The 14056-nt window shown below is 33.0% G+C and overlaps 2 protein-coding genes across 6 annotated transcripts in view; one reads left to right on the forward strand and one right to left on the reverse strand.

The window, feature by feature from the left end:
- The window catches only part of LOC126779896 (catenin alpha), a 400158-nt gene that overhangs the window by 57122 nt on the left and 328980 nt on the right, over nt 1-14056 (forward strand). For 4 of the 5 annotated variants that reach the window (XM_050504067.1, XM_050504068.1, XM_050504066.1 and 1 more), the window contains exons 22-23: nt 323-486; nt 847-5652. In XM_050504067.1, coding sequence (XP_050360024.1) covers nt 323-486; nt 847 — 165 coding nt within the window. In that variant the 3' untranslated portion in view covers nt 848-5652. Of the gene's footprint in view, nt 1-322; nt 487-846; nt 5653-14056 lie in introns of those variants that run through there. The other variant, XR_007670416.1, reaches the window with a different exon arrangement.
- On the reverse strand, nt 8133-13077 carry LOC126780127 (PCNA-associated factor-like). Its single transcript, XM_050504396.1, has 4 exons — nt 12936-13077; nt 11812-11877; nt 10614-10766; nt 8133-10123 (listed from the first exon to the last, which is right to left on the reverse strand). The coding sequence occupies exons 1-4, from the start codon at nt 12967-12969 to the stop codon at nt 9816-9818; spliced, it is 561 nt and encodes a 186-aa protein (XP_050360353.1). The 5' UTR covers nt 12970-13077; the 3' UTR covers nt 8133-9815.

Consider the following 14056-nt stretch of genomic DNA (forward strand, 5'->3'; position numbering starts at 1 on the left):
GTTTCTGTTTTCGATATATTGCACTCTCACTTCACTACACTCTATTGTACGGTTCACAATTAAAAACTTGCACTTCAACTTACGCCGTTTTTCTTTTCAATCAACATAAAACTAAAAAAAAAAAATATGTCAATGTTCACATTATATGTTAAAAAGAATATAATAGCTTTTTTGATACAGCGCCATCTATTGACTGATTTATGAAATAATTTGACATATGCAAATTTCACATTAAGATAATATTTATTTATTTCGTTTAGGTAAATATGTACAATGAGTTGCTTATATAAATAAGGCACTTATGTTATGTTCTAATTTCCAGTCGCCGATAGTAGTGTGGCGTATGAAGGCGCCCGAGAAGAAGCCGCTGATACGTCCCGAGAAGCCGGAGGAGGTTAGGGCGAAGGTTCGCCGCGGCAGCCAGAAGAAGCAGCCCAGCCCCATACACGCGCTGGCTGAGTTCCAGAGCCCCGCCGACAGCGTCTAGTGAGTAACAGCCTGTAAATGTACCACTGCTTGGCTAAAGCCTCTCTCCCTTTTTGAGGAGAAGGTTTGGAGCTTATTCCACCACGCTGCTCCATTGCGGGTTGGTGGAATACACATGTAGCAGAATGCCAGTGAAATTAGACACATGCAGGTTTCCTCACGATGTTTTCCTTCACCGAAAAGCACGAGAATAATTACAAATTAAGCACATGAAAAACTTCAGTGGTGCTTGGCCGGGTTTGATCCCACGTTCATCGGTCAAGATTCACGCGTTCTTGCCACTGGGCCATCTCGGCTTATATAATTACTTAAGTAAATAATTATATATAAATTTAATTATATATTTTTTTTCCTTTTCAGATCGCGTTGAAGTTTTTTATATATTTAAAGGAACGTGATTTTATTTATTATTAATAAATATATGTTAATTATGTATATGATATGTACGTGTCACTCATATCGCTGTCTCGTTCACACCTATGTACCGTCACCGAATAGGCGAATATTCGAAACATTCGTACAAAACATTCTTACTTAAATAAAATTTGTAAAATTATTCTCTGTCTTGTTCTCACGATTGTGAAATCGGTGGTGATAGAAAGAGAGATGGCTAGTTTGTATATTATATATAGTGAAGATGTTATATAATGTCCGGGTGAGAGAATGCGTTCCTGACATGTCTGTCGAATGAATATAATTTATTAAATAAATAAGCGGATTGGCATATATATCACCTGATGGTAAGTCTGGTGATCACCTGATGCCTGTAGTTACACTGTCTCACTCACACTTCAACTATCAGCAATACTAACTATTTTTGGCGGCAGAATATCTGATGAGTGGGTGGTAACCACCCAGACGGCTAGCAAAGCCCTACCACCTATCCGATTGTTATCAGTGTAACCTCTATGTATAAATAGACAATAATGAAATACTACAGTACCTCGTTTTCGTCTGTCGGTCTAAGCAAGTGTTTTTGCGTGGTAGCTCTAAAACGAAAATATATATCATTATTTTCAATTTACAATAAATTTTCGCATTGAATTTCATTTTAAATAAATAAATAAGAAAATATTTTTTTGATGTGTAAACATTTGAACACTGTAAACACTGATGACGTCAGCGTGAGATTCGTTACTGTGTGCGTGAGATCAGCACACGTACACGCGTTTGCACGTCAATTTTCGTGATTACATTACACAAATCATTTTTTTTTATACATACTGTCTCGGGGTTATTAATATTACCAGCCGATAGACGTCAGGAACGCGAGGGCGATTCATTTAAGTGGGGGGGGGGGTTGTTACGAGTATCTAACGTGTTCGAAATTCATTTTTAAAAAGTCAATTCTAGTAACTTTATAAGTCTATGTACAATTAAATATTCGCCCTCTTAATGTATCGCTCGTATTAATTATTTATATTTATAACCGTTTCTCTTTCTAACTGTTTGTTATATACAGAGCAGATACGATGTGGTCGTTTTTATGTTTTATTATTATTATATAACATCCCCGTTATGTTTAGTTAGTACAACAATATATGTGTAAACAATAGACATAGCAAACATTTGACAAACTTTAGATAAACATTTGACAAACTTTGGATAAACAAATGACAAACTTTGAATAAACAATTGACAAACATTTGACAAACTTTGGATAAACAATTGACAAACATTTGACAAACTTCGGGTAAACAATAGACTAACATTTGACAAACTTTGGATAAACAAATGACAAACTGAATAAACAATTGACAAACATTTGACAAACTTTGGATAAACAATTGACAAACATTTGACAAACTTCGGGTAAACAATAGACTAACATTTGACAAACTTTGGATAAACAGTGACAAATATTGGGTAAACATTTGACCAAATACAAAGTTATGAAACAAGTATTTATGTTATTAAAAAAAAATGTTTTTTTTTCATTTAATTTAAATTTAATGCAACAAAAAGACAAATATACATAAATACAAGTTTTATTAATAGGCTACGATTTTTAAGTTAATTATTTAAAATGTATTTTTGGTTTAATTCGTACAAAATTCGCTTATTATTTAACAAAGTTCAGTATATTATATAAAATATACAAAATTATAACAAATATAATATTAGGATCGTGTGACTAATATGGCTGATACAGAATGTCTGATTTTGTCCAATATGGCCGCAATTTCAAATAAAAAAAATCACTTAAAACGGCCAAGATATAAAAGGTTACTAGTATTGTAGTTTTCAATTTTCTATTTATAATTCGTATTATTGTAAGGAATTCATTTCGGGTGAAATTGTCACACTGACCATGTCCCACTGCTGGGCTAAGGCCTTCTCCTTGGAGGAGGCTTGAAGGCTATGAGGCCGCAGATACCGAGGTCTTGAGTTCAAACCCCGGGTCGGGACAATAAAAGACAAAACAGTTACATTACAATATCCTTTCCTTGCCTTTTTTAATAATGATTTCTACATACGGTACCGATGACAAAACAATAAAAAATTATCATTTTACTAAATAATTTAATAAACGTGTGTTTCTTGAATTATATATGATATATAAATAAAAATAATATTACATATATACATTTTTATGTAAAAAAAAATACATAGCCATTATATCATACTCATTACATAGCATATGAACTTAGTGAAATTGTCTGCTCCATCATGGCGAATCCGCCATATTGAATATGTCTGATGCCATATACATTTTCGTCAATTACATTTTGACATTACTCTTTATAGTAGCAAAATTGTAACGATTATTAATAAAAAAAAAAAACTTTTTATTATCTATTTATACGTGTAACCCGATTGGAATGAATCCTTTGCTTTATATGAAAATAAATTAATAATGTTCGAGAAGAATTAAATATAAACAAATTAATGGTAAATTTCTAAGCAAACGCGTATATACTGACGCCAATACATTACCCTTATATATACATAACGCTTATAAACATATAAACAAATAGCAACTATATCTGTCACCGAGCGTCTTTATTGTAAACGGTCGTTCCAACGAATGGGACAAAATGTAAACAAACCTTGACAATTAAATGTTAAATTTCAGTTTAAATTGAAATAAATTTAATATTATAAAAGTTAGCCATGTGTTGCATCTAGCAATAATTTAAAGTAATTACAGGCACGAGGGAAATAACATCTTAGTTCCCAAGGCTGGTGGCGCATTGGCGATGTAAGCGATAGTTGACATTTCTTACAATGCCAATGTCTATGAGCGTTGGTGACCACTTACTGAACTCTTTCCGGTCGTGTCGGATTGCCGTCCCATCGGACTATGAGAGCTAAGGAATAGAGAGTGCACCTGTGTTTGCGCACACACTCGTGCACTATAATGTCTCCTGCGAAGTTGGCTAATCTCTTTTGAAATCGGTTAAGTTATAGGTTAATCGGAAAAGTTACGTCTAAAGATTAATTGGACGTCATTTTGTTTACATTCTGTTTCATTCCAAACGGGATATTTTGATTGGTTTTGCACTGATTTAATATTTATAAAGATTCAACGAAGTTATATACTGTATAAGGCTATATCGTAAATTTAAAAGCGCCAAAATGTCTTTCTGGCATATAGACATAGTTTTCGTATTATTATAACGCATTTTATATCCGATTTTAATGTGAAAAAAAAACTCTTTAAATTTTGAAGGTATTATATTTTAATCTGTGGTAAGGTGTAAGGTTTAATGGCTCGAACATAACCGATACAGTTGTGTGGTTGATGAAAAGTATTAGAAAGAGATGGAATGTCAAGTGAACTTCACAAAATGTTTTGAGAAATTGTTGAGTCATCACGATTATGTCTTTGCTCAGCTGTAGGATAATATACCAAAAATATAAATAATTGTGAAATGCAATAATTCTTCGAATTTAAAGGGTTTTATAAAATATTTAAAAAATAAACGATCTTTATGTCATTTTTATTCCTAATACGACACGGATAGTATTTTTTTTAAATGTTATCTGTTTTCCAAACGTCAAATTGACGTTTGTAATAATCAAAGAGGTCGGTTATGTTTTAAATAATCGTAATAGATAATAGGTAGATAGATATTAAGGACACATTATAAGTATTATTGATAGTAAAAATTTTGTAATATTTATTCTTGTAAGCAAAATGTATTTACTTAAAATTAATGTATATGATTTGATCGTATTTATTGTGTACCATTTTTTTTAAATATAAAACAGACAAATTTCAAAGTCGGTTTCGACAGATCCTATAAAAAGTAATAAACATCAAGAATATAAAATTTTCAATCAATGTAATCCATTCGGAATCTAGATTCTCGTTAGAATCTAGTATTTACTCTTTTTGATCACTCGTACACATCTAATGAACTAAATTTAAATATAATATGTATCAACTCGTGTTCTAATATTAATTCACATTTTGCAAACAAGATTAATAATATTTTCAAATCAATTTTCAAAATATAGAAAATAAGTATAGTGACTCGTAGGAATATTTTTTGTCTGTATTTATTTAGTCTATGGAGAGTGGAAGTGAGGGGAGGTATCTTGGTGTAAAAAAGTATTCCCCAAAATGTATAAAATAAATGTCGCTGCTAGAGTTAGACGGATATTTGAAACGCTAACGATGACGAGAGTGAGACGGAATTAGAGAGAGATTTCTATCAAATTATTCTGTTATACGAATGAACAAACACAGATAATCTCAAGCAATGTCGTCTAACTACAGCAGCTCCATTCTAGCGCTTTATAAAACCATTTTATCATACATTACGATGCACACGATTCGAATAAAACCTGATATGATAGGCTCTTTACTTCTACACTCTATAATTTAATCTAAGCGCTTGGTTTCGCGACTGGCAGCTCAACCGGATTATTGTTTTTTATAGCCGTTCATTGCAACCGACACTTGTCTCTGTATTTTTAGAAATTACGATGAAATGACAATTTGTGTTTAGTATTTTATTTAGATTTTTCCTTGCCATATTTTTTTTTTAATGTTTTTTTTTTATAACAGAATGTCGGTTCTCGAAATTTTGCTTCAATATATAAATGTAGAATTATGATAAAACTTTTGTAGACATTTTCAATTTTCTAATAATGTTTTAACGATAGTATTGTCGTAACAATAAAATGTATACTCAATTCACGATGACTTTTTATTTACTCTTTGTTCCTCAAATAAAATAGATTCATAAATATATTTAATATTTACAAATAATATATATTTTTATTTATAATACCCTGCGTATTATATATTGGCCATAGAGCGTACATTGCCAACGCGCCACCAACATTGGGAACTAAGATGTTATGTCCCTTGTGCCTGTAATTACACTGGCTCACTCCTTTTACTATCGAACAGCCAGGCAAACGCGACCAAAGCGCCATAGGTACACAGTGGAAATTCCCCGCCTACGTACGATGCGCTTTGAAGCTACATTCATCATTCGGACTGCGAAATTGTGGAATGCTTCGCCTGAGTCCGTATTTCCTGATAGATACAGTGTTGGTGTCTTCAAATCCAGAGTAAACAGGTTTCTTATAGGCAAGCGTGCTACATCCTAGACCGTGTCGATGCTGAACATCAGGCAAGTCAACGGTCAAACGCTGGCCTATTAATTGTAAAAAAAAAACTCATACTTCAATCCGGAACACAACAATACTAGCAATTGCTGTTTGGTGGTAGAATATCTGATGAGGGTGGTACTCAGACGTGCTTGCTCAGAGCACTAGTCAGTACCATAAAATAATGGTACTTAGAATCGTTATACCTGTTTCAGGGGTGAGTGAGCCAGTATAATTACAGGCACAATAATTAAATATCACATGATTAACGATGTACTGAACTCTGCAGGGGTAATATGTTACTTAGTTTTTTTACACCGGTTCGGAAATGCTATGAGCCGAGAACTGGTGAAAAAATCTTGGCGGCTTTATTTTTTCTAATGTTAACTATTCGGACTGTTTCATTCCTCACTAACTGTATAATAACAAAACGCTTCTTTATAGTTTTTTTTTTTATTTTAGCATTATCTGTAGTTAAGATGCATTATACAATCCCCCCCCCCCAATAGAGTTACTGTCCCTATGTAGTAGAGTAACAGGATTATATAACGTGAAATATAAATATATTGGAATTTTTATTATTATTAAACAGGGCGATTAAGAGCGCCTTGAGGATGCACGTATTCTAAGCCCTAACATTGGCTTCCAACATCCGGTTTGTGTATATATATATCCCATCAAAAACATAAATGTGAAATTAGAGCCAAGTTCATAATATTATGATATATGCCTTGGTTGTTGACTTCAACGACAAAAGAAGTGAGATCTAAATGGGTGCCAAGTTCAATGGTCAGGCCTGGTATTTATTTATAACAACTTAAAATATAATTTATTCTTATAACTTAGGATAATATATTAAAGCTTAACGTCTGACTTGGCTAATTCTCATATACGAATTATTATTAAGTACTTACTAAAACAGTCATGGAAGAACCTTACGTTCGATGGCTAGTTTCTACCAGCAAGTCAAATTTTCGAAAGAATAAAATAAGAACTCACAGCCTTAGAACTTGCGAAGGCTATAATATAATTCGTATATGAAAACTAGCCAAGTCAGACCTTAGGCTTCAAAATATTATGCTAATTTATAACAAGAAATGATATTTTAAGTTGTTATAAATACAAAAGTCTATTATACTCTTAGTTTTAAGTACTAAAACTGATGTGATTGGATAAAAAAAATAAAATAAAAATGGTTTCCACTCGTTATATATTCACGTGATGAATTTAAAATCCACAAAAAGACCGGCTGTCATCAATTTTGATTGCTAATTCTTACATTACAGGCACTATTAGTGTTGCTACTAGGATCAATTAATTGAAAAATTATAATAAAATGATAAGAATTTACTACTTTTGTGATTTATTCCTTTGTACTCACCCAACCACATATCTGGATGCCAAATTTGAACTTTCTAGATCATCTGGAATTGGGTTAGTTTTGATCTATAGGTCAGTCAGTGATAAAAATGACGATTTTTGGATGGTAACATCTAAATGGAGCGCATTGCATCTCGCAAGTCTCACTATATAAGCCAATGTTTATGTGAAATAGTTTTTGAGTTAGGAGGGTGTCAAAAGTGGCTTCAAATGGTTCGTGTATTACACACACAGTGCTGCTTGCCAGTTTTGTTAGCTTGAACTTGGCTTGATATGCCTCCGCGTGTCTAGATGTAAAATCATTAAAATCGTTCTATCTGGATATATCTATGTATAAAGTGGAACTAAAACGATAATTAAAATAAATTCACTGGTGGTAGGGCTTTGTGCAAGCTCGTCTGGGTAGGTACCACCCACTCATCAGATATTCTACCACAAAACAGCATTACTTGATATTGTTGTGTTCCGGTTTGAAGGGTGAGTGAGCCAGTGTAATTACAGGCACAAGGGACATAAAATCTTAGTTCCCAAGGTTGGTGGCGCATTGGCTATAAGCGATGGTTGACATTTCTTACAATGCCAATGTCTAAGGGCGTTTGGTGACCACTTACCATCAGGTGGCCCATATGCTCGTCCACCTTCCTATTCTATAAAAAAAAAAACTCAAGTATTTTTTATTCATTTATTTACAACTAGAAAGTTTCGCTTCGAATACATTTAATTAATACTTAAATATAAAGGTAACAATATAGAACTAATTTTAAATCACATTTCTGGAAAGTTCGAACATATATAAAGCGCCGACATATTGAAGGTTTTTTGTGGCGATAACACAATCAACATGGCAACAAAAAACAGCTAAATCAGATTGGTGACATCGCTGCATTTGTAATGGTGTACCGTTAGCAGATAAATATTTCCATTCCGTTTCGCTGTCAGCCTCGTAATTTCATTTGATAAATATAATTTGTCTGAATGTTCCGGTGTGCCCAACCACTACACTGATCAATGCGAGTTGGTGCCTCGTGTGGCAGAATTTCATTGAAATCAGACATATGCTTATCAAGATGTTTTTCCTTAACGAACTATTTCCACGAGTTGAAACATAAACACAAATTACTTGCCACTTGAAAATTCTGAGCTTAACTTTAAATTCAACAATCTTAATCGTGGATTCCGTAAAGCCTCATCTTCATAATAACATTTTTCATCAAAATCATCTAGAAACAATTATTCCTAACTCAACAGCGACATAAGTTTTCACATATATACTAAAATGGAATGTGGAAGTTGAACTAATTAGTAAAAAAATTATACTTTTAATGGTTACAGTCACTGGTATCCGGTGAAAACTGGTGCAAACTGGTTCATACCGGTTTTAATCACTGTGTGACACCTATAAACATAAAAATGTCTCGAAGCTTCATCTTGTTTCATCAAATGGAAATCATTTGTAGATATTTTTTTTGCCACAATGGTGTTTCTTAATGTTTAAACTATTAATACTTAAAGAAACTTTCTTGTGTTGCATAAAATTCTGTGGCATGTCTCCTTTAGTGATGGAATAACTTCCCCGTTAAGAAAGAGAAAAGTCAAATGTATTACTTTAAAAAAAAAGTACTGCTTATCTAGAAATATGCTATTCTTATTTACTTAACTGTCACCCTGTATTTAAAATAAGATTGAATACTGTCCCAGTGAATGCTTCACATATTTCTTTTTTAAGACATAGGCGGTAAGTGGTCCCCACTGCTACATTGGCGATGTGAGAAATATTAACAACTTTATTTTATCGCCAATGTATTGTGTCTGTGGTTTATTATTACACTATCTGGTTATTATTACACTGGCTGACTCACCCTTCCAACCAGAACACAACAATGCGAAGTATTGGTGTTTGGCGGTAGAATATCTAAGGCGGTGATACCACCAAGTAAATTTCTCTTCAAAAACAACTTGAATAATAAGATCTATAGCTCTTTTAAAGGCCACAATTATTTGCCAGAAATAATCAAAATGACTAAAAATCAATGAATCAAATATTTTTGTAACATTAAAATCTAATAACAAGAGTAAAGATAAACAAAACTTAGATTTACAAATTCCATGTGATTCGCTACCAGCTCGGCTGTATTGTACACCACAAACAGTTCTCGATCAATATATCTCTATATATAACACGACACTGTTACACTCAAATACTTATATACACTTTAGTTTTACTTGCAACAACTTCACAGATATAAAGACCACAGATAATTTAGAACTCGACCAATTTCATGACAATCACGGTTCATTTATCTTTACTCCTGTCATTGATCGACAACATTACACAAATAATTAAATTTTCAGAGCAAGTCAGAATTCCATACGAATGGACTTTAATTTACTTTGATCTTCTTAGTGACATGCTCTCTATCTTCAACATTGGTATCTTCTTCTAAGTCCCGTTTCACGGAATTCCTTTTGACGTTATTATCAAGATTCTCTTTATCAACCGTCTTTTTCCCCTTTCCCTTCCCTTTGTCTTTGGTAGCGTAGTATTCGTCAATTTTGTGACTGTCTTCGCCTGTGAGTGGCTCTAATTCGATGGTTTCATCGAGCTCTTTGTTTATCGGTTTGGTTGCTTGTTCATCTTCATCGTCTGATTCTATAATGTTGCGTTTTGGTTTGGGCTTGGAACTGCTCGCTGGAATTAATATTTCACAAGTGTAAAGTCTCATTTTGTAATAACACCGGCTCACTTTTCAAAGGGAAACACTATAGAAGGAGAATTAATGATAAGTAAGTAAGTAGGAAACCGACATGGCCCAGTGGTAAGAATGAGTGAATCTTAACCGATGATCGTGGGTTCAAACCCGGGCAAGCATCACTGAATTTTCATGTGCTTAATTTGTGATTATAATTCATCTCGTGCTATACGGTGAAGGAAAACATCGTGAGGAAACCTGCATGTATCTAATTTCACTGAAGTCTGACACATATGTATTACACCAACCCGCATTGGAGCAGAGTGGTGGAATAAGCTCCATACCTTCTCCTCAAAAAGGGAGACGATGCCTTAGCCCAGCAGTGGGACATTCACAGGCTGTTACTATAAGTAAGTAGAGTTTTATAGGGTTGGCTAATTGGCAATCCTGTCTAATAAGTCTTAATAAAGTACAGCAGCTGTCACTTACCGCTAGCATCATTGCTATCCTCTACATCACTGTCCGATTCAGTGTTCTGATTCGTTATAAAGAAGTTTGTGATAGGTTTCTGCCATTTGGGAGTCTCTCGAGGGCATACGGAGTTACCACCACTGTAGCTCCTGGAAGATTTCTCTCCATTGCCTGTAACGAGGAACATTATTTGTTACTATTGAGCATATATCAATATTGGTCCTCATGACCGGATTTTGGCAGCAACCATTCTGCAGAAACTAGACAAATGCCCTGAGATATTATACTTCATAAGCGTCAAATTCAGTATATTCTGCAGACTCTATTTTATTTCACGGCAGTATGCGCAAGCGATACCGTAAGTCCCCCGACAAGGCCGCTGGTTTTTAGTGGGTATTTCGGCGTCTTCAGCGCCGGCGAGTCCCACATAAATGTGGGGGAAACACGTAAATGTGTTTGCCCAGTGAGAAAAAAAAGGCTCTATTTTATTTATATTACATTTTTATAATACAATGAGATGGCAATCCGACACAACTGAAGATTTCAACCGCAGAAGAACACACAGTAGTGTAAACAGCTTACACTGTCTTTTGTATTATGGCTGTAAGTAAACATTTCTTAACTTTTTAGTGCCTTAAACAGGGGTTTGAACCCAAGACATCAGGATGTGCAGCATATTGATAGCTGTATCTACTAGTAGACGGCAGCCATAATAACCATGAGTGTAATTTTGTAGTTTTATAGTTATAGGAAGACAGACAAACAAATGGACAATCCTTTGGTAAATACCTATAATTATAATCACTTATGGTAAATATGGTCGTGTTGGTAATTTCTCATTACCATTTTGATTAAACACAGCAATCCAAAGTATTATTGTTTAGTGGTGTAATCATTGGTGAGTGGCACTCGTCCAGATGTTCCTGAACAAAGCGATGCCACCAGAATTGACCATATAACCATCATTTCATACATATTAAAGAAATATATCTTTATAAAACACATGTCTGATCAAATTTTGCCATGCATATTTATCAACGTGCATCGGAGCAGTGTATTTTTTAGTATTTTATAACTCTATATCCATGGACTTGTTTTCCAGAGTTTTGGTTCATCATATCTTTAATTATATTAATGTTTATTGTGTCTGCGTGTTTTTGTTATGCAGCAATTCTCTTACTTCAAGATTTTACAGCAAACTATAAAAAATACTTACTTGTGGAAGGTACACTGCTTGGTGGAGCTGCGCTGCATCTCGCTTTGCTACTTTTACCAGATGACACTAAAGAACAAATCAATACATAAAGAATTATGTAAGCTAGTTTTCCCCCCAAGGTTGACATTCAAACATAATTATTATTAAAAAATCATAAAAACATACATGTATTATATTTTTATAACACATTAGAGCTTGTCAATAGCTACAAGAAAAAAAAAATTAATGGTACTGTACTGTTTTGTCTTTGCCTATTTCTATACAGATAGGGTAAAACTTATGTCATAGTGGAATGTCTCTCATCAAAATTAGTTCTCATGCTTTATAATAATTTATTGTGTAAAACATAGCCTCATAAATAAAAGTACAATTTTATATTAAAATTATTGTAACATAAAACTTGATAAATAGATAGTTGTGTGAAGCTAATTATAAATAATACACAAAATGATTCTATTGATTTCCAAACTAGGCGATAAGCCTGTATCTTGGTACTCGGAAATTTATCTGCATTTCAGCATATAGCCCGTGACTATCTTAAGATATATAATAATATTTCGCTTGCTTTGCTTCGCACGTAGAATGGAAAACATACAAAAGAAATTGATCAGTGAGGTTGAGAGAACAAATTTGATTGTATTTTTAAAAAAATCTTTAATTTCGCTTGGCTCTTGTATACCTTTATAAACTTTATAAATACATAATTTCAGCAATATTTATATTTATACAATTGCTGATTTCATAAGGTGTGAGGCATGGACACTTCAATTCATAGTTTCTAGTTTCAAATATAGGTTATTTTTAATTTAAAAGTTCAATTACTAAGTTGTTTAGAAAATATTATCCTACTTAGTAATTAATATTACTATGCATGAAGACATGAGAAGCTTTTGTACTTTAAGACTGTAAGACCCGGTCTGATAAATTTAACATCATTGTAATTAGAGATTAATTTCGCAAATGTAATTGATCTTGTTAAATTTTTGATATTTATGTCTTTCAAATAATTAATAAAACAGATTTTGGGATATCATATGGTTTATCATTTTAATTACCAGTTTTAATTACATATTATTAGCAAAATATCGTCTACGAATACATTATTTGCTTTAATAATAACACACCTTTCGCGCCTACCGATGCTTTCGTCCTCGCCATGGTTTCGATTTATACTCTTAACATTCACACATAACACCAGTAACTAAATTGTTTAAATGCTTAACTTTTTGCAGACAAATATTATTTGCGAAATATAAGTACAATAAAAAAAATGGCGCGAAATATGACATTAAGAACTTTGAACTGTCAAAATAACAACACAGATAATTAAGTAACCAGTATAATAACATCGAAGGACGATTTTGTACATCTTTTTTTGTAAAATAACATTCAATCTGGAGTGAAATAATCAAATAAAAACACGTAATTCAATTGAATTTATTTGCTTTAAACATAATATACAAATTTAGTCACTATATTTATGTTATGCAAATATTTTAACTTAAATTATTTAATAAAAAAGATAATCAAAAAGCGTTATAAGCTAATCATAATTGGTGTTTTAATTATAAAAGAAATTAAGAAAAGATTTTCGATTAGTTATTAATATAGTGTGTCTTATCTCAATAACTTTCAACATAATAACTGGTTTTCTATATAATTTCATAATAAATAAAACTGAATCCAGATTACCAGTTAAAACACGTGAATGATTGCGAGATCAAACTCAGGCAAGCACTGAATCACGGTAATGTTATGGCTCAGTCCTGCCCTAGAAATAAATACCTACAGCAGCGCCACGCCGCACGGTACGTCAACATACGTCAACACGGGATAGGGCTGCCCGAATACCGACCGGCCGAGTTTCTTTCTAGTTTTTCCGATTGTAAATATTATAATTTAAAAAAAAAAAATCTTCGAATGAAATAGAAAGTGTTCAATAAAAATACTTATTGTGTTTTTTTGATTAGAAGATTAATTAAACAAACCACCAATATAAATATAAATATTCACAAATAGCAAGTTTACTGCTTATAATATCATCACACACTCGAGGCATGTAGGTACGACTGGCGTTCCGACCGTATATATGTAGTTTTTTTTTATAGAAAAGGAAGGCGGACTAGCATATGGGCCACCTGATGGTAAGTGGTCACCAACGCCCATAGACATTGGCATTGTAAGAAATGTTAACCATCGCTTACATCACCAATACGCCACCAAACTTGGGAACATCTTAGATGTT

The sequence above is a fragment of the Nymphalis io genome, chromosome 30, assembly GCF_905147045.1.
Source record: "Nymphalis io chromosome 30, ilAglIoxx1.1, whole genome shotgun sequence".
Classification (NCBI taxonomy): Eukaryota; Metazoa; Arthropoda; class Insecta; order Lepidoptera; family Nymphalidae; genus Nymphalis; species Nymphalis io.

Coding starts and splice junctions, on each gene's coding strand:
- LOC126780127 (XM_050504396.1), bottom strand. CDS start 12,969: ATGGCGAGGACGAAAGCATCGGTAGGCGCGAAAG. Junction 11,878..12,935: donor AGCATCGGTAGGCGCGAAAG/GTGTGTTATTAT, acceptor TTTGTTCTTTAG/TGTCATCTGGTAAAAGTAGC. Junction 10,124..10,613: donor GGATAGCAATGATGCTAGCG/GTAAGTGACAGC, acceptor TATTAATTCCAG/CGAGCAGTTCCAAGCCCAAA.